Below are 27,512 nucleotides of genomic sequence, written 5' to 3'. Positions count from 1 at the left end.
GTGACTTTATTAGACTTATTAGACTTTAATAAGTCCGTGAAGACAAGTTAAATACAGAGAAAAATTCCTAGTAAACTGCACTGAGCTTTCTGACTGCTGGAGAGGGAAAAGTTGGTAGAAAAACAGGAGACAAGCTAAATCTCTGAGCAAAACACTGCCCACTAAGTAGGCTGTTGCAGATAAAAATTCTCTTCAGGGAGACTGAATAATTTAAGGAATCAGAGCAAAATAACTAGCTAATGAGCTCACATTTCCTTAATTCAGCCTACCCTTTTGAGATTTCACTTTCTTTCAAGATAGAAGGTAAATACCACCAGTTGCCTGCTCAGAGACCTCAATTACCACCATCAGAGAGCCAAAGGAGTGAGGCCTTGGGCTACAGAGCTTTATATACTATCTTTTGTTCCATCCAACTCATTGGGAACTGTGCCAAACGTTTCTTGGGCTAATTTTAGCCAGTATGAAACTCTGGAACAATACAAGAAAAGGTGAGTCATTTCCTGACAGGCATGAACACATTTGGAGCTTTTAGAAACTATTTATACTTGCAGCTTCAAAAATCAGAACTCCAGAAATCTTAAAATTCTGCAGCTAAACAGCACAGCAATGCCTGAGAAGTGTGATTTAGTGGAAAAGCACTGACATAATTAGCTACATGAACTTAACAAGTCACTTCTCTTGAATCTATCTTTCCTCAACTAGAGACTTGGAAATTGAACTGCCTGATAACCAAAGTCACTTTTTTCCCTAAAATTCCAAGTGCACTGATGCTAAAATGTTACACTTTTTCTTCTTACACTCACTCACTCTGATCCTATGAAATTCTGAAATCATAGTATTTACTCTTTACATGGCAATTCTATAAAAACCTCTGGAGAAAAGAATCTGACTTAACAAATCAAGATGGGGGACGAGTACCTACGGGCGCCTGGGTGGCTCAATCGGTTAAGCGTCCAACTTCGACTCAGGTCATGATTTCACAGTTCGTGGGTTTGAGCCCTGCATCAGGCTCTGTACTGATGGTTCAGAGCCTGAAACCTGCTTCAGATTCTGAGTCTCCCTTTCTCTCTGCTCCTCCCCTGCTCACACTCTGTCTCTGTCTCTCAAAAATAACCATTAAAAAAAAATTTTTTTTTAAAGATGGGGGACAAGTAGCTAATAAAAAAAATTTGATTTCACAACGTGAATCTGCTCTCAGAAAGAGAACCATGGCTCAAGTTATTTCAATCAAAGGAGGGAAAAAGACAAACGAAAAAGAAAAAAAGAAAGCCAAAGTAAAAAGAGAACCTGAAGGAGACAAGGCTACAGAATGAGTTAGACTCTTCCATAAAAAAGCATCAGAAATAAGGTCATGTGACAAACCTGCTGTGCATCTGTGAAGAAGGGTCAAGGAGGAGTCCAACTACCGCATTCAATCTCCCTACTGCAGATGAGGACGTACATTTTGGGGAGGATAATTAGGATGGGAGGAAACTGAATGGCTGCACAGCAGCACAAGACAGATGGTGAGCACAAGAAACTCAACAAAATCTGAAACACACAAGCACTGGGCCCTTCCTGCCCTGAGAACTGATAGTGTAAAAAGCAGTAGTAGAGACTGTAATTCTATTACTGCCAATAATGATAGCAGTGACCTCTTGCTGAGGATTTAATCTATACTAGGAATGTACCATCCACTTTACAGGGATAATCTCATTTGATCCATCCAAAAGCCCTAATGAGGTAGGCACTATTGTTCATTTCCATTTACAAATGAAAGAAAAACCAAATCAAGAATAGACATAAAATGACTTGCCCAAGATTATATAGCTAAAATCCTTGAGAGACAGAAGTTCAAACGGAGAAAAGCAGACTCCAGAAGTGTACTTTTTTTTCTTATCCTCCCAAAGACACTCTTCTCTCTCCTAACACTCTGGAAATTTCTAGGGTTTTAGGAACTCAGTGCCAGGAATCCGGTACAGAGATCAAATACCTCTTTCTTTCTTTCCCTTTAAAAGTTTATGTATTTATGCGTTTACTTATGTATTTATGTATGTATGTACATACATATATAGTCCCCACACCCAATGTAGGGCTCAAACTCATGACCCCGAGATCAAGAGTCTCATGCTCTCCCAAATGAGCCAGCCAGGCACCCCCAGAAGTGTATTTTTAAGTATTAACTTATTCTGTCTCCTGGAATTAGTGATGCCCTGAACTCCCAACATTCAGCCAGAGGGCAAAAGTCACCATCCCAGTATTTTTCAGAGATGTTCTATGGAAACTGCCCCCAAGGAACTTAAAAGGTATGGCACTATAGAAGTTTTCTCTATACAGATAAATGTGGACCCTGCTGAGCTAGACACCTAACAAACACAAACCTAGCCTAAGTTATTGTCACAAAAACAATGCTCTCTCTTTCCTTTTCTACCTACCCAAATTCCACTGATCCTTCAAGACCTATCTCCTCTATATCCCATCCTGGACGATTCTAGTTCTTTTGACCCTAAACAATTTACAGTCTCATACAAAAATGTGACAAGTTATGTATGATTTATATAGTCAATGTGAAGTATAAAACAAGTAACAAAGCAATGTGTTGAACTGAACTTCACAGGGGCACAGCTCTGATGCTCATTTATTTATCAAGCACCAATTATTTAGAAACAGAGACAGAAGTATACATTTGGCGAGTTAACTATGAAAGACCTAGATATCTGGTTAAGGACCTCTACTTTTAACAGCAGCTATAGGATACTGAAAGGACTTTGAGCTAAAAAGTGAGCAGATGTGAGCTACGCATCTGAGTAACTAAGCAGTCAGTGTGGAGGGTGGATTGTTAAAAATTTAACAGGAAATGAATAAACTGACATAGTGTAGTCATTCATAGGAAGTTATAAAGCAATTAAAGATAATGGTCTTGAATATTTATTTATTTATTTTTTTTTTTTTTAATTTTTTTTTCAACATTTTTATTTATTTATGGGACAGACAGAGACAGAGCATGAACGGGGGAGGGGCAGAGAGAGAGGGAGACACAGAATCGGAAACAGGCTCCAGGCTCCGAGCCATCAGCCCAGAGCCTGACGCGGGGCTCGAACTCACGGACCGTGAGATCGTGACCTGGCTGAAGTCGGACGCTTAACCGACTGCGCCACCCAGGCGCCCCAATGGTCTTGAATATTTAATGGCATGATACGTGAAGTAAAAAAAAAAAAAAAAGGTCAAGCTACAGAACTTGTGTATTCACAGAAAAAAGACTAGAAGAAGATACAACAAAATGTTAATAATGACTTTTCTTTGGATGGTGTAAGATTATGGATGACATTTTATGAAAATGACTTACTTGTATAGTCAGAAAGTAAAAACAAATATTTATTTTTTAAGTCCTTTGCTCTAAAGGGGAACAGGGAGCCTACTTTATGGGGTTTCCAAAGCAGCAATGGCCAATGGACCTTACCTTTGGGATCCACTTCCCTCCTAGGAAGTTACCACAGATAGGGCACTTGGGTGGTTTGTGCCTGGTGACATAGGTAAAGGAGCAACCTGGGCTGGTGCATGTCCCATGGCCCCGGCGGGTGTATGTAGTGGTCTGTAAGGAAAAGAGTGGGTCAGAATCAACACCACAGTGCAAGCCCTCTCAGATCCTGAAGACCATTATAAGCACAAAACTGCCAGGAGGATACCAGTTTGTAGAAGAATAGCCAATTCGTGGTATCTTAAAAGGTCAGAATTGGAAAGGCTCTAAGATACAATTAGTTCACTTTTGAGAAATGAAGAAACTGGGTTCAAATGAGGAAAGACAGCTGCCTAGGATTACACAGGTATCAGAAGAATAGACACAGCAATAACTGCTACTAATTAATGAAGCACCACACAGCGCTGAACGCTTTACCAGTATCTCATTTAACGCTTTCAGCAATTCTATGAAGTAGGTATTTGTAACTACTGAGGTTCAGAGCAGTTAAATGCTTTACCTCAAGTTGTATAGTGAATGTAGGGCACACCTAGACTTAGAACCCAGAGGTCTTTGATTCTTGGTCCTAGATTCCTTCCACGCACTTGGCTGCACACTACAGCCCTAAATACTTCGAAGAATTTGCTTCCTCTTCATTCCTGTTAGTTAAAAATCAGAGAACCTAGGACTCAGGGTTCAGAGATATAAAAATAGAGTATGGCCACTTAAAAAAAAAAAGGGAATTCCAACAGAAATCAAGTCCTTTGATATGCAACTGAATTTAACTATCGGCATACGAATATATTCAGCTACTGGCTCTCACCATCTCCAATGATTTCCCTTTGAACAGAATGATTACAATGGGTTTTTATTTTCGGCTACAAATAAAAATTAGCCAAGCTCCATTTCTTGATTAATGTCGCAAAGGAGACATTTTCCTGTCAGATTTGTTGTGTCTTACAGATGTTTACTCAGATATTAATCCCATTTTTCCTAGCCTGGCCAAAAAGCAAAAACCTCCCTTGGAGAAACACCAAGCTGCCACTAGGCTACCTGTGCCAGAATGCCTAGGGAAAAGGTGATTCTAATAGTAGCAAGTCAAGGTTGAGGGTGAAGTAGTGTGGTAAGAGGGAAAGAGACCGGGTTTCAAGTTCCAACTCCACTACTGACACACGGGATGACCTGGGGGTAAGTCACCTTATCCCCTCTTCTGTAAAATCACCCGTCCTTCCTATTCTTCCTATTTCATGGATATCTCTTGAAAAACAAATGAGGTAAGAAATAAGGAAACATGTCGCTCAGTAAACTGTAGAAGATCCTATAGGTTTGTGAGAAATTATTATTACTGGGATATAAAACTTCTCTGATCTTCACTCCGACTGTGGCTCCATACAGAATATTCATTCTGAATACCACCAGAAAGCAGAGTAAAAATTTAAGTTAGGTCAGTTCTATAAATAAATTCCCATGAACTTGGAAAGACTCCTAAACAGCAGCTTATAGAAAGAACTTTAGGGAAAAAATGCTAGTTTTCAAGGCTGGTGTTTCATTCCTAAGTATTATCTATAAAAGCTTTTCTGGAAGAGTCTGGCTGACACTTATTAAATTATGAGAGAATAACAATTTCCAGGAAAGCAAAGGCTCAGGCCTTTGAATTGGGCTGCAGGTGTTGTTCCTGTTTAAGATACAACTTTCTCATCTAAAAATATATTGTTTATCCAAGGTTTTAGAAGATAGACCGTGATAAGTTACAATGTACAATATTAATCCTAAAAAGCCACCATAATAACTAATACAAAGTTAACGGCTAGTAAGCCAATAAAGGAGATAAAATGGATTCATCAAAAACATCCAATTCAAAATAAAGCAAAATAAAACAGAATAAAAAAACAGTAAAATGACAAATTTAAACTTAAACATATAATTAATCACATTAAATGTATATGGCCCAAATACCACAATTAAAAAATAGAAGGTTGTCATAAAGTCTTGCTCTTAGAGCCAAACTATATACTGCTGCAAAAAAAAAAAAGTACTTTAAATACAAAGATAAATAGGTTAAAAGTAAAATGCTGGAAAAAGGTAAAACTTGCTAATAACAACAATGCAAAGAAAGCTCAATATTCAAATTTCAGACTGACAAGGCATCTGGGTGGCTCAGTTAAGCATCTGACTCTTGATTTCAGCTCAGGTCATGACCCCATGGTTCCTGAGATCGAGCCCTCTGTCGGGCTTCACGCTGACAGTGTGGGGCCTGCTTGGGATTCTCTCCCTCCCCCTCTTCCTCCCTACCCACCACTGCTCATGTGTGCACACACACACACACACTCTCTCTCTCTCTCTCAAAATAAATAAACATTAAAAAAAAAGTAAATTTCATAGCAGACAATATTGCCAGAGATAAAGAAGGTCATTTCATAATGATGAAGGGGTCAATTTACCAAGACATAACAATCCTAAAGGTTTAAGTACTTAATAAAAGAGTCAACATATGACACAAAAATTAATAAAGATGGAAAAAGAAATAAATACTATTTATAGTGATAGGTGGATGTCTTTTCTTAATAACTGATAAAACAAGGCAACAGAAAATCATTAAGGATGTAAGAGTTGAATACTATCAAGCAACGTGACCTAATCTGATATGTGTATAATATTCCACTCAAAAGCAAAATACGCATTCTTTTCAAGTGCACACAGAACATTTATCAAGACAAACCATAACCTGGGCCATAAAATAAGTCTCAATAAATTTAAAAGGATTCAGGTCTTACAAACTACAAAGTTCTGACTATAATGGAATTAAATCAGAAATCAAAAGACAAGATATCTGAAAACTCCCAAATATTTGGAAAGCAAATAATATACTTTTAAATAACTTCTGGGTCAGGGCACCTGGGTCGCTCAGTCGGTTGAGCGTCTGACTTCGGCTCAGGTCATGATCTCGCAGTTGGCGAGTTCGAGCCCCGCGTCGGGCTCTGTGTTGACAGCTCGGAGCCTGGAGCCTGCTTCAGATTCTGTGTCGCCCTTTCTCTGCCCCTCCCCCGCTCATGCTCTGTCTCTGTCTCAAAAATAAATAAACATTAAAAAAACTTTTAAGTAACTTCTGGGTCAAAGAGTAAGTTAGAAGTATTTTGAACAAAATGAAAATGAAAGTATATCAAAATTTGTGGGATGCCACTAAAGTAGTGCTTAGAGGGAAACTTATAGCACTAAGCACCTATATTAGAAAAAAAAGGTCTCAAATCAATGACCTCAGCTTCTATCTTAAGAAACTAGGAAAGAATAAATGAAGCCCAAAGTAAGAAGATAGATAATAAAGACCTGGGCAAAAATCAGTGAAACAGAACATAGAAAAAACAAGAGAGAAAATCAATGAAACTAAAAGCTGGTTCTTTGAAGGTCAATAAAATTGATAACCTCTAGTCAGGCTTGTGGGGTGGGGGGGGCGAGGTGGAGAGAGAGAGAGAGACCCAAATTTCTGCTACCAGCAATGAGAGAAGTAAAAGCAGTAGAATCTATAGATATTAGAAGGATAAGCATTCTTCAGCATTTTAAACACAGAATTACCACATGATCCAGCAATTCCACTCTTAGGTGTATACCCAAAACAACTGAAATCAAGGACTCAAGCAGACACTTATCCACTAAAGTTCATAGGAGCAATATTCACAACAGCCGAAAGGTGAAAACACACTAGATGTCCATCAATGTTTAAGAATGGATAAAGAAAATATAGCATATACACACAATGGAGTATCATTCAGCCATAAAAAGGAATGAAATTCTGATACACAGTACAAGATAGGTGAACCTTGACAACATTATGCTAAGTGAAAAAAGGAGAGACCATGAGGACAATATTTGCATGACTCCAATTATATGAGGTACCTAAACCATGCAAATTCAGAGACAGAAAGTAAAATAGAGGTTACCAGGGGTCGCGGGAGGGAAGAAAGGAGAGTTATAGTTTAATAGGTACAAGGTTTCTGTTTGGGATGATGAAACTTCTGGAAATAGATACTGGTAATGACTCCACAACAATGTCAATATACTTAATGACACCGAATTATACCCTTAAAAATGGATAAAATGATAAATTTTATGTCATGCCTACTTTACCACAGTTTTAAAAAAAAAAATAAAGGAATGTTTTGAACAATTTTACATCAATAAATTTCACAACTTATATGAGATGAACAAATTCCCTGAAAGACAAACTACCAAAGCTCACTCAAAAACAGATAATTTAGGGGTGCCTGGGTGGCTCAGTCGGGTGAGCATCCGACTCTTGATTTCCGCTCAGGTCACGATTTCAGAGCCCAAATCAGACTCTGCACTGAGCATGGGGCCTGTTTGGGATTCTCTCTCTTCCTCTCTCTCTCTGCCCCTCTTCCCCACTCATGGACGTGCTATCAAAATAAACAAACATTTAAAAAAATAATCGAAATAGTCCTATACATATTTTAAAAATTGGACTTGCAGTTAAAAATCTTCCCACAAAGAAGTCTCCAGGTCCAGAATGACTTCACCAGCAATTATCAAATATTTAAAGAAGAAATAATGCCAATACTATACAAACTCTTCCAGAAAAATGAAGAGGAAAAAGTACTTCCTAGCTCTATTAGGTAAGGATTACCCTGATACTAAAGCCAGATAAGCAATATACAAGAAAATTAGAGATCAACATCCTTCATGAATATAGACACGAAATTTCTGCGCAAAACTTCAGCAAAACAAATCCAACGATATGCTGGAAGAATAACACCTCAATGCCAAGTGGGGTTTATTCTAGGAATGTAGGGTTGGCTTAACATTTGAAAAACAATGAAATTAACCACGTTAACAAACTAAAAAAGAAAATTCCTACAACCATCTCAACAAACATAGGAAAAACATTTGACACAATCCAACATCCATTCCTGATAAAAGCTCCCAGCAAATTAGGAATATAAGAGAAGTTCTTAAATTTGATTAGGGTATCTTTGAAAAACCTATAACTAATATTACACCTAGTGGTGAAAGACTGAATGCTTTCCTCCTAAGACAAGGAACAAGACAAAGATATCTGCTCTCACCATTTCTATTCAATTGTACTGGAGGTCCTAGACAGGGTGATAAGAAATAAGAAATCCAGATCAGAAAGGAGGAAATAAAACTGTCCTTATTCACAGACAACATGATCATCTATGTAGAAAATGCAACAGAAACTACAAAAAGGCTACCAGGAAACATGAGTTTAACAAAGTTGCAAAATACAAATTTAATATACAAAAAAATCAATTATATTATCACATACTAGTAGCGAACAATCAGATACTGAAAACAGTTTTGGGGTGCCTGGGTGGCTCAGTCAGTTAAGTGTCTGACTCTTGATTTCGGCTCAGGTCATGATCTTGCAGTTTTGTGAGCTTGAACCCCACGTTGGGCTCTGTGCTGACAGCACAGAGCCTGCTTGGGATTCTCTCTCTCCTTCTCTTTGCTCCTCCCTCACTCTTGCTGTCTCTCTCAAAATAAATAGGTAAACTTTAAAAAAAAAGAAAAAGAAAAGAAAAAAGCTTTGGAATAACATTACAATAGCATAAAAAAACATGAAATATTTAGGGATAAATCTCAGCCCATATGCTGCAGTATATGATGGAAAATAACATTAACTGAGAATCAAAAGACTAGGGTCCTGGTTCTGGCTTGTTCTGCAGCCCAGTGGTTTTGAATACTTAGGAGAACAAGTCCTTTCTCTTCTCTGGCCCTTTTTTCTAATCAATACAGTAATAAGATTGAATCAGATCAGTGGCCCCTCAATTTTTCTATATCATGTATGCTTCTGAGAATTTGGAAAGAGGTACTGAACCTATCCTAGGTAAATGCTCTTAAGAAGAAAAGTTCGTATGTAACTTGAGGAGTTTAAGGGTCCTGCAGCACCCCATTCACAGACCCTCCCCATACCCCTCTGCCCAGTAAATACCTGGACCAGATAATTTGAGTTTGCCAGTGGTACTACTGTCTTAACGTTACTAGGACTTTTACAAAACTACCTGGAAGAGAATTCTTACGGAGCCCTAATCTCCATCAGCTCCCCACACACTGACCAGTTTGATGGAGGTGGGGTTCTCCACAACTGAGTAGGCAGGAAGAGGCAACATGATGAACTGCGTGGCTGGCGCAGAGGAGCTACTCTCACTGGGATCCTGTGGGCACACGGAGAGAAGGACGGTTTTACTGAGACGAAATAAAGAACAAACACCCAGGGCCTCCCACAACACTGAAAGACTGATCAAGTCCAATAACAACAATGTGCTTGCCCAAAAAAATGAATCTATGATCATCTCAAAACTTTAATTTAGAATAAAGAGAAAACTGTTACTGCAGAGAATGTGCTATCCTCATTTCACAGATGAGAAAACTGAGGTTCTAACAGACTTAGGATTCCTAAAATCACATAAGCACTTAGTGAAAGAATCCAACTCTTCTGACCCTGTCACATGTTCTTAACACCCTATCAATCTGCCTTAAGCAGGCAGGTGGCATGCTTCATTATCATAAATAGCAGGGAGGCAACAAACAAAATGGACTTAGGCCTACCACAGATTCCTCCGCAAGGGGGTACCTGCTCTCCTCTCATACATGTAGGCCATCCTACATTCCTCTCAGCTTAAGCAGAACTCCTACTCTCTAAGGATGCAACACTACCCAGGGTAATAGACGGGAGCCACGCAGTGGGATCACTGAAGCTGCTCTTTCCCCTCAGCTGGGCATGACACTTATGCCACTGGAGAGACTCCTCTTAACTGTAAGTCCCATCGATCTGGCCTTAAGTAGAGCTTCCTTTTTCCTACACACTCTATGCCCAGGAAGACCATCTGAAAACTCTCAACAGTTCAAGGTACTATTGTGTTTGCCAAAACAATCTTCAGGGAACATAAAATCCTAACAGCTTGACAGATTCTGGCTTCGATTCATGGATAGCCCATATCATTTAAATGCTGTTAATGTACCTCTGGACTATCTCATGTGAAGAAAACCCTAGCTATCATGGGCAAGAGGAGTTGGTAAGAGTGCCTAAGAAACTGAAGAGAACTTTAAAGTAAGCCCGGGGACAAAAAGGTTCAACAGGACTGTAGTCCTACTAGAAGTCCACACCAGTACTCTTAATTACCACTGCATGGCACTTGCTGCCTTTGGAGGAATTTCAGATAAAGTAATAGAGACATCAGTACCAAAGTCACTTACCCTCATGACAGTTACCACTGACATGCTCTCCCCAACCTGGGGGTGGGGCACAGCCAGGCTTCCGGTGGGGAGGTCTGGTGAGCCGTTCACTAAGGTCTCTTCAATCACCAGGCTTGTCTGGTACGGTTGGTGGCTCTCTCCGACCTCCAGGGAAGCCTCCTCCAGGAGCACATCCTGGCTGAGGATCTCTGAGGTAGCGATCTCTTGTACAGCACCTGGCTGGGCAAGGGCTCCCACCTCCTCAGCTAGGGCCTCCACAGCCAGGCACTGCTCTGCCATGCCTGCATGGCTGGGCACTGCCTCCGGGGCAGCACTGGACACAAGAGATGGCCCTTTAGGGGATATCTGGTTCTGGGCCACACAAAGCTCTAGCTGAGGGCAGTTCCGATCCTCCTGTAGGCTGCTCTTGGGGATGATGATGTAATCTGAGCGGGGGAGGATCTTGCGGAAACCTGGGATGTCCGGAACCACAGCAGTCAGTGCAGAGAGCTTAGAGTTCTGAGGATGAGTAAGCCAGGAAGGGGAAGACAAGCAGAGATAAATGGCATGAGACCGCATGGACATACATGTATGATGATTTTTTTTTCCCCCCTGTAAAAGGGTACCAGAAAGACTCCTCTCTTGACCCCAAGACTTAGTTAGGGTCAGCCTCCGTCAACAGCAATGTCACCCTTATCTGAATCACAGTTTCACCAATGTAGCTTACTTGCTCAGTCACACAGGAGACAGACAGATAAAATAGATCAGACTCTGAAAGGGCACTGATCTTGGCATTTGAAACTGTGAGCTGGAATCCCAGATCTGCATAGTTTTGAGCAAATACTTTCCACTTTTTAGGTCTTGCTGCCCCATCTATAAAATGAAGAAGCTGAATTTAGCTATTTATGAGTTCTTCCCAGCTCTGGTACTTTAGGATTCCAAAGTGGCAGAAGATTGAAACATGAGAATGTACAATGTTCAGTAAAATCCCAAAAAGCCTAAAATACAAGTCAACAGGTCAAACTGGAACTCAAGGCAGCAAGCAAGGATTCTGATAACACTGGTTTCTCCCAGACTTACAAAGATGAACCGATCACATCATGAGACAAAGTGTGTATGGATGGGGATATCTGACAAGGACCTGAATATACTGGTGGGGGTGGGGGAGTGGGCCAGACAGAAATATGAACACTGACTAGGATCTTAAAGTTTAGAAAACACTTTCCCAACCTTAAAAACAACACTATTAAGTTGGGTACTATTATTATTCCTACCAAAATTTAGGGAGGTAAATTTTCTTAAAATACAAAATTAGAAAGTAACAAAGCTAGGACTCTAAGCCAGCTCTTCTAAGGAGCAAGGAAACCAGGTATTAAAAGCACAACCCTTCATGGCTAATTGGTACCCAAGAAAAAGGTGCTTTTGTTTTCTTTTTTCAAATTAAACTGAAAGTTACCCAATAAGTAAAACAGAAAAATTCAAAGTCAACAGTTAAGTGAGAACTGAAATTAAATGGAAATAATTTCAGATGCATCTTTTAAAAGGAACACTAAGTCCATTACAAAAGGATCCTTAAATAAATCAAAAGCAAGAAGTCGATGAGACTACTTAAGGTACAAAGGAAGCACTCAGAGATGAAAGTTAAAAGAAGCACTCAGATGAAACATAAAAGCAGACAGGCCAAATCCTTTATGGAGCCTTTACTGGAGAGATAATGGAGAAATGACATTCTCAAGTCACCCTTTGAAGCAGACAGGTCAGGAGAACAAGATTAAGTGGTAGCAAATGCAAAGAATGATCTGGACTTAATCAACAAATCTGAGCACAGAGAAACCAGGCCGGCCTGAATGACGCTGGAACCACGGGTCTTGCCACTTGGCAAGCCACTGGAAGGGCTGCCGAGACGCTGAGCTGCCACAAAGTCTCTGACAGGCTTTCAAAGTATGCAGGCAGGAGGGTCTCACCTTCACGAGTTCAAACACAGCACCTAAAGCCTTCCCCAGTCTTGGCACGTTCAGATGCTCATGAAATACCACCTTTTCTTATTATGTGGCCACTGGACTCTTAACCTAGTAAAGAGTGATATTTATTGACCAAGGCAGTGCATGCCAAGGACTCAGCTAGATGCTTTATGTTATCTATTTTAAACACTGTAAGCAATTACTATTACTCCCCACTTTATAAATGAGGAAACTAAGACTCAAAGATTAAGTGATTCTTCCAAGGTCACAGCTAGTTAATATCAGAGATAATCTATTCATGTTCTTGGCAGTAGTGGCAGAGATGACGGTAAATATATAAAATCCCATGTGGATACTGCAGATGATTTACTTAAAAAAAAAAAAAAAAAATTAAGTCTTAATAAGGACAAGGGGTGCCTGGATGGCTCAGTCCAACTCTTGATTTCAGCTCAGGTCATGATCGCACAGTTCGTGAGTTTGAGCCCCACGTTGGGCTCTGCCCTGACAGTGCAGAACCTGCTTCGGATTCTCTGTCTCCTTCTCTCTGTGGCTCTGCCCTGCTCGCTCTCCATCTCTCTCTCTCTCAAAATAAATAAACATTTAAAAACAAATTTTTTTTTAAAGTCTTAATAAGGACCTATATTACTGTCTACCTTTAAATGCTATTATCACTCTGGGAATAGGGAAAATTTTCTCGTATCAGGGCAAAAGGTTGCTGAATTTATAATGGGGAAACCACAGGGGTATATGCACTTAATTCCTAAATTCCACTTTCCATCTCCAACAGGAATCGTCTCCCAGATTATTTATAAACAAATCATCTAAAGGAGGGGATACAAAGTGGTATCTCCAAGACCGTAGATAGCACAAAACTCTTCCAGAAGAGGAATGCCAAGCCAATAAGGACAACATAATCTAAATGGCATTGGCAGACGGCTCCACTAAGGGAAAACACAACCTCTTCTGCTGTAACACAGTTGTTGCATTCCTGAAGAACCTTTGCTCTATATTATCGAAAAAGAAAGTAGAGACAATGTTTCAACTGAAAAAAAGAGTTAAGGTTAACCCTGAAGTAACAAGGCTATTTTTCCTGCAGGAATTTGTTAAAAACAAAACAGAACAAAAAACAGCCTTGGGGCACCCGGGTGGCTCAGTTGGTCGAACATCCAGACTCTTTTAATTTTGGCATAGGTCATGGGATCAAGCCCCACATTGGGCTCCACACTGAGCATGGAGCTTGCTTAAGATTTTCTCTTTTCTTTTCTTTTGAGCCTGCTTAAGATTTTCTCTTTCCTTTCTTTCTTTCTCCCTTTGCCCCTCTCACCTACTCGTGCTCTCTAGCTCTTTCTCTTAAAAAAGAGTAAAAACAAACAAACAAAAATAAGCCAGCCCTATTAATAGTTGCCAGTGTGTTTTGTTACTATGAACTAGAAATACACAATGGCTGACAGGCACAAACTGGAAGGCACTCTAGAGTATTCTTTAATTCAAGCCTCAGTCTCCTCCATCATCTTCAGCTTTAACCTTGCATTTCTGCTTCTGGCACAGTGCACAACCACCAGCGGGTAACAGAAGAATGTGACATTATACAAAGCAGCTGTATCTACTTCTAAACTCTGCAAGCCAAGCCCAACTGCTGATTATGTTATAACTGATAGCAACCAGCACGACACATATTCATTACGTTCAATGAGTAACATGAACACTGTGCAGGAAAAATGCCTATATAAGCTACTACATGAAGACAAAACTTGGGGCACCTGGGTGGCTCAGTCGGTTAAGCACCCAACTCTTGGTTTCAGCTCAGGTCTTGATCTCACTGTTCGTGGGACTGAGCCCTGTGCTGAGCTCTGCGCTGACAGCACAAAGGCTGCTTGGGATTCATTCCCGCCCCCCCCCCCAGCCCCTCCCTTGCACGTGCATGCTCTCTATCTCAAAATAAATGAATAGACCTTAAAAAAGAAAAACTAAAAAAAGATAAAACGGACTCAAAGTTTTCCCAAGAAAAGGAAACAAGAGAATAGGAGGCTGGTCTTCCCAAGGCCTTCACCATTGACCCAGTGGAGAAATTAGTTGGAAAACAAAATTACTTACAGGATCCAAACCTTCTTTCTCTAGTTTGGCTTTCTCCAGATAATAACTCCTCTCAGCCACACTCAGGAGCCTCCAACTTTCACTAATCTTCTTATTGATCTCGGATTGAGGGAGGTGGGGGAGCTCCTGCTGCACTTTCAAGTAGATGTCGTAATAGTAGAGAAGGTAAGCCGACCTAAAGGAAGCAGTGACTTCTTCAGATTTTCCCTCATTCAACCAGTAAATACTGCAGTGTTAGGGTTTGACAGTAAAGAGGCAAAAACCTAGCTTTTTATTTCAAAGGATTTAACCAAACAGGGACTGAAGCAAACAAACATTTAAATAACAGCCCCAGATGGTGTACAGGTTTCTCCCTCCAGAAAGCTGGAAGCAGACGCTTGTCTGATTCACTTTTCAATGGACTGCATTTTCTACAGGAATGACTGGCTTTAAAGGCCAGTATGAGCAAAGATATACAAGTGCCCTGTCACTCCTCTCTCAGGGAAAGGTTACTTAGGGGGCTGATCGCAATCTGGTTATCACTCACATGCTTTACTCCTCTACACAGCCTCTGGCCATCTCACTGGTGAACAGCACCTCCCCAGAGTTGAGAAAGGGAAGTAAATTAACTACCAAAGTAACCTGAAACTGGTAACTTCAGCAAGAAGTTTGGAGTGTTTAGTTAAGAGGGAGATTAGAGCTACAGTATGGATAGTCTTTATAGACATCGCTGATACTGTTTATGATTCTGTATTTTTATTAATGCCCGATTTTAAATGCTTCAGTATCGACAATGACAATAATAAATAACACAGTTCATTTGTACATAGCTTCCACCATTTGTATAGTACAATTTCCAGTGACAGGAAAACATGATCATAATCTGGCCAGGAATGGCAATTGCTGGTATCACTTCCTACTTCCCATCCCCTTCTCCCCACAACACCACACCCGTTCAATAACAGACATGGCACTCTCAAAGAATCTGGACACAGCCCAAGGTCTTCCTCAACACAGTTTTCCAAGCAGCTTGTGTTTATAAATGTCAGCTACCTAAAGGTGTTGGCTAACCTGGGTTTCTTGGCCTTTTCTCCATGTATTTTGTACTTTTTCTTCTTCTTGGGTGGCCCAGGAGAGGTATAACAGTAGGCTTCCTCAATTTCCTCCATCACGACAGTTACCTCAGTACCATCATATGATGCATCCATGGCTAGAGCAAAGGCAAACACAAACAAGTTTCAAGAATCTATCCTAAAAAGGACAGCAGGCACTTGATCCAGTGATCCCCTATCTCTGCCAGGCCCTTAAGGTTCAGTCATTTCCCAAACTCAGCAGACCCTAGGAAGCACTGGGAGGAGGAGGGGGGGCGGAGTACTTAACAAACATACAGATTCCAGGGTTCCACCTCAGCTTTTCAGAATCTGAAATCTCCAGAGGGTATGGAAATCTGCATGCTTAACAAGTGTCCCAGGTGATTCCTTTGACTAGGCAAATTTAGGATCACTAGCTTAGACAGCCCATTTGCTTATAATTATTCATGGGACGTAATAATTCTTCAACTCAAAGAATGGCCCCCACATTATAAGAATTCCATATGGTAACAGGTAAAAAGAATACTTAGCCAGGAGTCAGAAGTTCTGGACCCTCTCTCATGTTTCATTACCTTAAGCAAACTGCTTCAATGATTCATTCAGACACGCAGTAAGTGGCTGTATGTAATAGATTTCTTTACACTCTGCCAGCTTGTGTGACTTTGAGCAGGTAGGTCCTTCAGCTAGTTCAGGTTCGAGTCTTTCACATATAAAAAGAAAGATGTCTCATCCACCTTTGCTACAGATTTACAGTGATAAGGCTCAAAGGATACCATAGAAGTAAGTCTATTTGAGAATAGTCAAGTGCTACACAAAATAAAGGGTTCATTAGTAAAGATTAATAATCTGTGGTTTCATGACATGCCTAAGGCCACCACACCCAAATAGGGACTTAACAGATTTTTTTTTCTTAATTGAAAAAGCCAACTCTCCGAGCCTTCTTTCATTATACTACACTGCTCCCCATCTCCACTGGCAATCCTCTAAACCAGCAGTGTTCAATACACTTTCTGCAAATGATGGGAATGTTCTGTATCTGTGCTCTCCAATACGGCTACTAAGCACCCGAAATATGACTAGTATGATTGAGGAACCAAATTAATTTGGTTTTGTTTAACTGTAATGAATTTAAATTAGCCACATATATGGCTAGAGTATTGGACAGCTTAGGTTTAAACGGCAATCTGACAGACCAACATTACTGTCCGGCCTAAGAAACAGAAAATCTATGAACAGATTTTGCTAGAAAAAGAAAGGCACAAAAAAACCTGAATGACGAGTTCAAGAAGAGCTAGCATATTTGTGGCCACAAGAGCTGGTATATCTGTGGCCACGTTCTTAGTAGGAGTTTTACCCAAAAGCCTCCATCCTTAGAGGGAGAAAGGTTTCCAGAAACCACTTCAATTTTATGAGACAGAAATGATACACTGTTGTTGCTCCTGAAAATCTGTCAGAAGAGAACTTCGGTTTCTGGGAGGAGGGAGTCGGAGCAGAAAACACAGGAGACATCTGTGTATTACAAAGCCCACTCACATCTCATTTAAACCTCACTCCACAAATGACGAGGTTACCTGGTTAAGGTATAACGAGAAAAAGAGCACTGCATGTTGAGCAGCGCACGAAGACCTGGCTTCAAGGCTCAACTCTAACCGTGTGATCTCAGACAAGTCGATACTCCACCCCGAATTTCAGTTGTTCCTTATGTGAGATGAAAAAGCTGAAACAGGTAAGCTGCTAAATTTGGGGAAGGCAAGAATACCTTTGAGAATGCTATGAAAGCTAAAAACCCTCCCCTAGAAAATGCAGACAAACAATGTGTCACCTATAACTTTAAAGACACCCCCAGTCAAAAACACATTATTCCCAAAAACACATTATTCTTTCTCATTCTGTGTCACTTTAATGATTTCTCTTCCCATTAAAACAAATAAACCCTGCATTCTGTCACAGTGCAACCCAGGAAAAGAATATAACCCACAACTTGGTTGGGTAAGTTAACAGACCAGTGCCTTCACAGGGTAAGGGTAGCTAGAATTCAAATCAAGGCTATGTAGGTACTGTCCTTTTTTTGCCCTTAATCAATTGACTTTTCAGCCCTTGAGAGTCTTGCAAAGAAAAGCAGTAACTGCAGGAAAGCATCTGTAAAGAATGCCATATAAGGTTTTAGCACCCAGAGCAAAAACAATTTAGGAAACAGTCATTACAACCACCTTGGGGTGGGGGCAGGAATAGATTGCCCTGGGTTTTTGCTTGTTTGACTACCCCATTTTAACCTGGGTCCAAGATGATTTTCAGACCCTAGGCCTCAATACACCAGTGCAAAAAAGGGCAGGATAATATAAAGGTTAAAACCAAGGGCTCTAGAAGGCAAAAGATCAGGATTCTAAGTTACCCATTTTAACGGCATCCACACAGAGCTCTATGACCTTGAGAAACCTACTTACTCTCTCAGCCTCACTGTTCTCATCTGTAAAACAGGATTAAGGGCAATACGTGAAATCGGAGACACTTTGTTCTTTCAGATGCTCCTCATAACCTCACGAGATGGCCTTTGACGGTTCGACTAGGGGCCATGGCTCGCCTTTGAGCTAGTTCTTTCCCCTCTCGGGGTCTCAGACGTCCCTTCCGAATGCGGAAGAACACTAAGACTTACTGCTCCTATTCTGTGGAAGTGGCAACAGGGCTCCGAGAGCCGCAGGACCCGACTCGAGGTGGCCCAGCGGGTCGGTGGCACAGTGCAGCGAGGTGCCCGAGGGCGGGACTTACCCGGAGGAGCGTGCACGCCGCGCGGCTCACATTCCCGGAGGCGTCCGGCCCGAGGGCTCGACGAGGGGGCTTGCCGGCGCACTCGCGCTCCCCGCTGTCGGCGAGAAGCGGCTCCAGTCGTGACAGCGGCAACAAGGAAGTGGAGGCGAGGGCTCGCGCGCGCATCCCGGGGGCTGGAGGAGCCCCGGCCCCGCGGCCCCGCCCGGCGACACACGGCGCGGAGTCGCGACAGCTCCTCTCGCTCCCCCTCCTCGGAGTCGCGATATGAGGTCGTGGAAGGCGGGTACGGGAGCACAGGTTAGCTCCGCAGGCTCTTCACCGACGCCTGCCGAGGGCCCCGGGGGTCAAGCCCCGGGGAACCCGAGGAAGACAGCAGGGACGCGGGCGTCGCCGCAGCACCGGTTCCGCGGCGGCGGCGGCGGCGGCAGCAGCGGCAGCAGCACACCTCGAATCGCCAGGGAGACCCTTCCCGGCGGCCCTCGCGGCGCGCCGGAAGCGGCCACCTGCGCGTGACTGCGTGCGACCCTTTGCGCAAGCGCAACAGTCCAGCCCTAGTCGAGAGGCGGGCCCATAGGAACTCCTTAGATGCTTAGAGGGGGCTTGGTAAGGCGGACGGACTGCTTCCGGCTAGAAGTTCCGGGAGGAGGAGGAAGCTGCGGCCGCCCGCGGTGGGACGCCGGGGCCGCTTAGCCCTCGGGCGTTGCCGTAGGGCGCTCAGGTAACTGGGGCGGGGCTGTGCCGAGCGTGAGAGGTCGAGGCCACGCCTCACCTCTCAAAGCCACGTCGGGCCCTCCGGAGCCCCAGCACCTCCCTTTCAGCACGGTGTTCAAGGCCTGACCCCAGCCTTGCCCAGTCTGTCCCTGCGTTTTCAGGATAGGATTCTTACTTGTTAGTGCCGCATCAAGCTGTCCTTCTCACCCGGGTGATCTGCCCCCAATCCGTCCTTCCGCCCCACACATAGTTATGATAGTGAATTCCTGAAGTGAAACCTAGCCGAATGACCCAAGTGGAGACGGTCTGGAATCAGACAAGAATGGTATACTATTTTCCCGCCAGTGTCACAGAATGTTCCACATTTGTACAAGTCCCTGCACGACCCTCACTGTCTTGCAAATGTATTTCCAATCTGCATACTTTTCCTCATGTACCACTGTCACCAACATCCTGGTCACCATTGTTTCCTCCTGGACTGATGCAGTCTCTTCCCACCTCCTCTCCTGTAGCTCTGCCATCTGCTCTCCACACAACAAGCGGAGTGATCTTTTTGCACTGTTAAGTCTGATTCGGTCACTTTCTGCTTAAGATCACATAGTGTCTTTTCATTCACTTAGAATAAAATTCAAACTTAGCTTGACCTACGAGACTTTGGCTTGGCTCTTGCTTCATTCTCTTTCCGTGTCTCCTCTCGATACTGGTAGTTCCCAGAACAGGGTATGTAGCACTCTGTAAGTGTTCAGAACACTGACTTCGTGCCGAGTCTCCCAGGAGTTGAATCCCAGTCCTGTCGTGTGTAAGCTGTGTAAAGCATGCAAAGTAACAAGTTACGTTTATGAAGTAGATCGTCAGTAATTGGTTTCCATCTCCTCGGTAATCAGTTCTCATCTCAGTAAATGGTACCACCATCCATGGGATTGCTCAGTGCTCCAGCCAGAAATCTGGGAGTTACCTTTTGACTCCCCCTGCACCTCACATGCAGTCCATCAGCAAGATCTACAAAAACATAGACCCAAACTGACTATTTCTCACCATATCCACTATTCCTGTAATCCCAGTCACCATTCTCTCACTTTGGGACTCACACAGCAGCCTCCTAACTAGTCTCCCCTGCCTTTTCTCTGACCCCCTTCAGTTCCATTCTTTACCTAACAGTCATCTTTCTCCTCACTTAAAATCCTTCAGTAGCTTCCCTTTACATTCAAATTAACATATCCCAACCGCCTATGGCCTATTAGGCTGGCTTGCTTTCATCTTCAGAGTTAGGGCCACCTCTTGGGGAAATGATTTTAACCATCAGGTTTTCCACTTTGCAACCAAAGGACTCTCTAAAGCACAAATCTGGGGCACCTGGGTGGCTCAGCTGGTTAAGCGTCTGACTCTTGATTTTGGCTCAGGTCATGATCTCACAGTTTGTGGGATCAAGCCTTGCATAGGGCTCTGTGCTGACAGCATGGAGCCTGCTTGGGATTCTCTCTCTCTCTCTCTCTCTCTCTCTCTCTCTCTCTCTCTCTTTCTGCCATCCCCCGCTCACACTGGCTCTCTCTCTCAAAATAAATAAACATTTAAAAATGCAAATATGATCATGTCATTCAAATAAACAGACCTCTCTGGCCTCTTACTGTCCCAGGATCAAGCTAGAATTTCTATGATTTGGTTCTTGCTTTCTTCTCCAGAGACTTTTTTTCCTGACCATGCCATCTTGTTTTATATAGTACTTTATTGCCTTTACACCCATTTCCTTCTATTTCATGAATTCCTAGTTGTTTATACTTTCAGACCCAACATCAGTGGTTTTTCCTCTTTGAAGTGCACTGCCCATGCCCCACCCAGTTGATCATCTCCACTTCTGTGTTCTAGCTCATAGTACTCTGTAACCTCTTTTATAGTTTTCCATACACTGTAGTGCTTGTCTTCTCTGAGTCCCTGGTGCGCTCCTCAATGGTGAGCACTATGTTCCATCCATCTCTGTATGGCTGGCATCGAGCACAGTGCTTAGCACGTAGAGGATGCCAAGAATGAATAGATAAGTGTGGAGGTGGTGATAGAAGTCAGCGCTTGGAAAGTTGCAGTCACAGTAGAAGGTCACAGCCCCCTATCTTGTGAGGACTCTCATGATAAACTGTCTGCACAGGCAATTAGCAAAACTGCTACTGCCTGATCATGTTTATTTTTTTCATAGCCATATCACACTCTATCATTCTCTTATTTATCTGTTCAGTTACTGTTGATCCACCATACTGTATATTCTGTATATTCTGTATATTCCATAAGGGCGGGGACCTTGACTGTGTTGTTCATCACGATATCCTTGCCACTTGGCACCGATAAATATTCACTAAATGAATGTGTGGCTACCACAAACATCCCCACAGGGAAAATCCTTCCAAGCCAAATAGGGGTAGAGCTTTGAAGATCTCATTTTGTTGGCATTTCAAGCAGGACTATGGAGTAGAAGAAATGCCATGAATTCGGAATCAAGAAATCTGAGCTGTATGAACTTGGGTAGGCCCTTCTCTTGGCCTTAGTTTCTGTTTTTAAAATGAGTCAGAAAATAATCCCTTGAATTTATACAGCACACTGCTATTTGCAAACCTCTTCACCGTCTATTATTTCAATCTACTCTCATATCAGAGCAGACATTATTATTATTTCTACAGAAGCTTGGAAAGTGTAAGTGAACTAGATCCTCTGTAAGATCTCTTCTATTTCAAACACGCTACGAGTCTAAATAAGTAATCCCTACCAAAAGCAGCAGTATGAATCCCATTTTCTCTTGATTTGGGCCTTATGTTATCATTTCCTAGTAGGATTTTGAAAAATCTGACCCATCGTTTAGGGGGAATCTGTGATCTTTGGTTCCCGACAGGTCCTCCATTTTGTTTCCTCAGCTTTCTACACTTGTGACAAAACAAGCCAGCAGGAGGGACACACACAGCCCCGGTAATCGTGGCCCTGGCCCTCATTCTGCGGACATGGCAAACAAGGGGAACAAGAAACGTCGGCAGTTCTCCCTGGAGGAGAAAATGAAAGTCGTGGAAGCTGTAGACTCGGGAAAGAGGAAAGGCGATGTGGCAAAAGAATTCGGTATCACTCCTTCCACCTTGTCTACATTCTTAAAGGACCGCGCCAAGTTTGAAGAGAAGGTCCGGGAGGCATCCGTAGGACCCCAGCGGAAAAGGATGAGAAACGCTCTCTATGACGACATCGATAAGGCTGTTTTTGCTTGGTTTCGAGAAATCCATGCCAAAAACATTCTTGTGACTGGTTCTGTCATTCGGAAAAAAGCACTAAACTTGGCCAACATGCTTGGCTATGACAACTTTCAAGCAAGTGTGGGCTGGCTGAACAGATTTAGGGATCGCCACGGAATTGCTTTGAAAGCAGTCTGTAGAGAGGATAGTGACAGATTAATGAATGGTCTAGGAATAGATAAGGTTAACGAGTGGCATGCAGGGGAAATTATAAAACTGATTGCTGACTACAGCCCAGATGATATCTTTAATGCTGACGAGACAGGAGTGTTTTTCCAGTTGCTTCCCCAGCACACGCTTGCTGCTAAAGGGGACCATTGTAGAGGGGGCAAGAAAGCAAAGCAGCGGTTGACAGCACTCTTTTGTTGCAATGCTTCGGGGACTGAAAAAATGAGACCATTGATTGTTGGTAGGTCAGCCAACCCACGCTGTCTCAAGAATGTCCATTCCCTCCCTTGTGATTACCGAGCCAACCGGTGGGCATGGATGACGCAGGACCTGTTTAACGAGTGGCTGATGCAAGTGGATGCCAGGATGAAGCGGGCAGAACGCCGCATCCTCCTGCTGATTGACAACTGCTCGGCTCACAACATGCTGCCACGCTTGGAAAGGATTCAGGTGGGGTACCTGCCCTCCAACTGTACTGCCGTTCTGCAGCCCCTGAATCTTGGCATAATTCACACCATGAAAGTGCTATATAGAAGCCACCTCCTGAAACAGATCCTCCTCAAGTGCCACAGCAGTGAGGATCAAGAAAAAGTGGACATGAGGCAGGCCATTGACATGATCGCTGCAGCATGGTGGTCAGTCAAGCAGTCCACGGTAGTGAGATGCTGGCAGAAGGCGGGCATCATCCCTATGGAACTGACAGATTCCGGCCCAGAAGCAGCAGCCAGTGAACCAGAGATAGCCACTGAAGAGTTGTGGCACTCCGTGGCTATTGCCACCTGTGTCCCAAATGAAATAAATTTCCAGGACTTTGTCACTGCAGACGATGACCTTATCATCTCTCAAGATCTGATGGACACAGAGGTCATCCAGGGCACGGAGGCTGGTGAAAATACAGATGAAGCTGGAAGTGAGGATGAGGGAGAGGCATCTTCACCACAGCAGCCAAAAATCACCATCACAGAGGCCATCTCAAGTGTACAGAAACTCAGACAGTTCCTTTCCACTTGTGCAGGTGTTCCTGATGCCGTTTTTGGACAACTAAATGGCATAGATGAATATTTAATGAGAAAAGTGACACAAACTCTTGTTGACTCCAAACTTACAGATTTTCTCCAAACAAAATAATGTAGGAATTAACTGTCCCTTTTAATTTAGAAAATGTAGTTTACAAGAATAAAGTGAGTTTTGGTTTTTTTTTTTTTAATTTTTTTTTTTCAACGTTTATTTATTTTTGGGACAGAGAGAGACAGAGCATGAACGGGGGAGGGGCAGAGAGAGAGGGAGACACAGAATCGGAAACAGGCTCCAGGCTCTGAGCCATCAGCCCAGAGCCTGATGCGGGGCTCGAACTCACGGACCGCAAGATCGTGACCTGGCTGAAGTCGGAGGCTCAACCGACTGCGCCACCCAGGCGCCCCTGGTTTTTTTTTTTAAAGATAGGATACAGAACTTAAATTTTAAGATTTTGATGACAACGTTCCAGTCCTCTGAAATAATCAGGAAACTTCCTTGAACGGTATTTGGAAATGAAATTTGACTACTCTGTGTGTTATCTTTTGATTCATCAGATGGTTCCCCAAGTTGTCTGCACCTTAGGGTCTCTTGAGGATCTTCAAAAAAATTTGCAAAGCCCAGGCCTTATCCCAAACCAATTAAATCACAATCATTGGTGGTGGGTCACAGGCATTAGTTTGTGGAGCTCCCCAGGTAATTCCGATGTGCAGAAAAGATTATTGGATCGGCCACAGGAAAGTCAAACACGCTGTGGGGCTAGAGCCAACTTTTTCCCAGTAAGTCTAGCTCAGTGTTTTCCAAATGCTAGCTCCCTTTAGAATCACTTGGAAGGCTTGCTAAAACCCAGATTGCTGGGTTCCACCTCCATATTTTCTGATTCAGTGGGTCTTAGGTGGGGCCCCCAAATTTGCAATCCTAACAAGTTCCTAGGTTATGCTGATATTGATGTGGTCCAGGATCCATACTTTGAGAACCACTGGTTTAGCTGGATTCTAGTACTTCTCTCTTCGTTTGGCCATCTGAAAACTCCCACTCACTAACTAGCAAAAAAGAAAAAAAAGAAAAGCCTTAGCTGTTCTTATTCCAGATCTGTTGACTCCTTTCTGCTGATTTGATAATCTACAACCTTCCTAGCTTTTCTCCTATATGCCCCACCAGTTAGCCAGGTATTCAGTAGAGGTACATCTGTCTGTGCCCAAAGAATTAACAGGAGTCACCTAGCATATTGACACATCTTGTAATACTTGAGGCTTATTGCTTATAGGGAGCTGGGGCACAGGGGAATACGAGGTGCATTAAAGAGGAGATACAATACAAAGCAGGAGGCATGGTATAATATCAGAAAATCCTGCTAATCAGGATCACAGAAGAGAACATACGGCCCAGTGTACCTCTCACTTTCCAGACAAAGTGAGAGGGAAGTTTGTGGGAGCGAAGACATGTGTGACAGGGTTTGGCTCATCCTCTATTTGGATCATTTGCACTGTTCTCCACACCTGTGGATAATCCAGCCTGGACTTTATGATTAAGATGAAGGCACACTATGTTTACCTTTACTGAAATTACTTCACTTTTATTCCTTTATGTTTGTTCTTCAGAGATATCTGCTAGAGCTGAGTTGATTTTAAGTTATTTAGGACTGTATAAACTTATGACCACATTTATAATATTAAAGTTGCTTTCCCATAAAGAAGGATATTATTAATATCCTTGATAACCTTTATAACCCTCATATCTATTCCTAATATGTGAGACATCTGTTTCATTTTTAGAAGGTATGTACAATACCTGTCAGTGTTGTCGGGTAGATTCCCCCCCATGCCCGCCCCCTCCCCTGGCCTACACACACAGCTTAATTTTGTGGTTACTTCAAAAACCCATGGCAATTCAGTAATTTTTATTTCTGTAGTCATTTTAATCGAAACACATATAAAGCAGATTAATTATAGAAAGTATTGCTTCCATGTTGAACAAAACAACAACAATCACAAAAAAATGCTTAAATGGATTTTTAAAACCTTGTTTTGGATATTTGTCTTCTCAATAAACTAGTATAATTAAAAGTACTATACATAATTAAAAATTTTTTTTTAATGTTTATTTATTTTTGAGAAAGACAGACAGAGTGTGAATGGGGAAGCGGCAGAAAGAAAGGGAGACAGAATCTGGAGCAGGCTCTAGGCTCCGAGCTGTCAGCACAGAGCCTGTTGCGGGGCTTGAACTCACAAACTGTAAGATCATGACCTGAGCCGAAGTTGGATGCTTAACCAACTGAACCACCCAGGTGCCCCGTTATTTAAAATTTTTTTAAAGTTTATTTATTTTTAGAGACAGAGGGAGACAGAATCTCATGCAGGTCCATGCTGACAGAACAGAGCCTGACATGGGACTCAGTCACATGAACCACGAGATCATGACCTGAGCCAAGACCAAGAGTTGGACGCTTAACCAACTGAACCATCCAGGCGCCCCCAAACCACTGTACATATTTTTAAATCCTTAATACTTAGGAGAGGAAAACAGTGCCCTCTGGCTGAGTCCTGGGGTTCCATCTCACTGTCAGCACCTTACCTGTGGTCACCATTTTGTGTCAGGGTTACTGACATGATTTTGAGTTTCTTCCCTCACCTTTCTTCTCCTGAAGTCCACTTTGCACATGTCAGATCTATTGACATCATGCGATGGCCCCTGCCCACGTGTCTTTGGTGTCCCCTAAATGCCTTAAAAGAAAAAAAAAAAAAAAAGACTAGATCATTCAGTTGAGTTTTAGCACCCTCTAGAGTTAGCTACAACCTACGTTTCTAGCTTGCTTGTTCCCTACAATTCAGTGTATGTGCTGCTCCTGGATAGGCCGTTTTCTTCCACTCCAACCCCATGTCTGCTGGTGTGCCTTTACCTGAATGCCTTGCCCTGCTCCCTACCTAGGTAGGCCCTGAACATAAGGCCCTTCAAGAACTAACTGGAGTCCTCTTTCTCCCAGCCTTTCTTGAGGAATTAAGCACCCTTCTGTCTCTCAGGTCCTTGGCACTTTTTGTCTCTACCACTCAAACACTTAAATGTTTATCAATGTTCTGTGGCTCTTTGACTAGACTGTAAGCTCCATGGGAGCAGGGACCCTTGTAACCTTAATGGTGCCTAGCACTGTGCTGGGCATTCATAGGCACTTCAATAAACATTTGTGTATAAATTGATATACACGTGTAATGTATCAATGCCACCTTTTAAAAAAGCTGTTTGAAGCATTGATTCTACCAGAAAATGACTTGAAGATAGGGTGGGGCTGTCCTCTATTTAAAAGAATTTGCAAAGGTTTTCCATGAGTATCTTTGCCTCAAATATATTATTCCAGGCTATCATCTGTTCTTTGATAATGAAGAATTTCAACTGTTTCCTTCCATATAAAGGTATTGCAGAATTTACACACACAAGACTTTGGTATGAAAGGCTTTATTCAAGTGCCTTGCGTATAGTAGTATTGAGTAAATATGTGCTTAAACTTGTTTTAAAAAATAGGAAGAGAGAGAGGGGGCACCTGGGTGGCTCAACTGGTTAAGTGTCTGACTTCAGATCAGTCATGATCTCATGGTTTGTGGGTTCAAACACCACATCGGGCTTTCTGCTATCAGTGTAGAGCCTGCTTTGGATCCTCTGTCTCCCTCTCTCTCTGCCTCTCCCCCACTCTCTCTCTCTCAAAAATAAACATTTTTTTAAAATCTCACATTCTTGACTCTAATGTATCATATGAATTAGATCCTATTAGATAGAAATCATATCTAAAACAGAACTTTTGCGGTCTGGTTTACACTGGCTAAACCTTTGATCC

The 27,512-nt window shown here is 42.5% G+C and overlaps 2 protein-coding genes across 7 annotated transcripts in view; one reads left to right on the top strand and one right to left on the bottom strand.

The window, feature by feature from the left end:
• The window catches only part of HMGXB3 (HMG-box containing 3), a 47,701-nt gene extending 28,673 nt beyond the window's left edge, over positions 1-19,028 (bottom strand). The window contains exons 1-6 of one of the 5 annotated variants that reach the window (XM_025924461.2): positions 18,537-19,028; positions 15,751-15,889; positions 14,701-14,875; positions 10,667-11,164; positions 9,526-9,624; positions 3,440-3,571 (exon numbers count right to left, since the gene is read on the bottom strand). In XM_025924461.2, coding sequence (XP_025780246.1) covers positions 3,440-3,571; positions 9,526-9,624; positions 10,667-11,164; positions 14,701-14,875; positions 15,751-15,887 — 1,041 coding nt within the window. In that variant the 5' untranslated portion in view covers positions 15,888-15,889; positions 18,537-19,028. Of the gene's footprint in view, positions 1-3,439; positions 3,572-9,525; positions 9,625-10,666; positions 11,165-14,700; positions 14,876-15,750; positions 15,890-16,342; positions 18,503-18,536 lie in introns of those variants that run through there. The other 4 variants (XM_086703860.1, XM_086703212.1, XM_086704480.1 and 1 more) reach the window with 4 other exon arrangements.
• Positions 19,029-19,037: 9 nt separating this feature from the next.
• TIGD6 (tigger transposable element derived 6) lies at positions 19,038-23,873 on the top strand. 2 transcript variants are annotated; one of them, XM_086708994.1, is made up of 2 exons: positions 19,038-19,254; positions 22,120-23,873. In XM_086708994.1, the coding sequence occupies exon 2, from the start codon at positions 22,226-22,228 to the stop codon at positions 23,798-23,800; it is 1,575 nt and encodes a 524-aa protein (XP_086565120.1). In that variant the 5' UTR covers positions 19,038-19,254; positions 22,120-22,225; the 3' UTR covers positions 23,801-23,873. The 2 variants fall into 2 exon arrangements, with proteins under 2 accessions (XP_086565120.1, XP_025780758.1); XM_025924973.2 differs by having other exon boundaries at positions 19,040-19,254; positions 22,142-23,873.
• Positions 23,874-27,512: the final 3,639 nt, after the last annotated feature.

The sequence above is a fragment of the Puma concolor genome, chromosome A1 (genome assembly GCF_028749965.1).
Source record: "Puma concolor isolate L17-30 chromosome A1, mPumCon1.1.hap2, whole genome shotgun sequence".
Lineage (NCBI taxonomy): Eukaryota > Metazoa > Chordata > Mammalia > Carnivora > Felidae > Puma > Puma concolor.
Note: the sequence above shows the minus strand (reverse complement) of the source record. Positions and strands in the feature narration are given on the sequence as shown.

Excerpts from the sequence above, each read along its gene's own strand:
- TIGD6 (XM_086708994.1), top strand. The coding sequence starts at position 22,226 with ATGGCAAACAAGGGGAACAAGAAACGTCGGCAGTTCTCCCTGGAGGAG.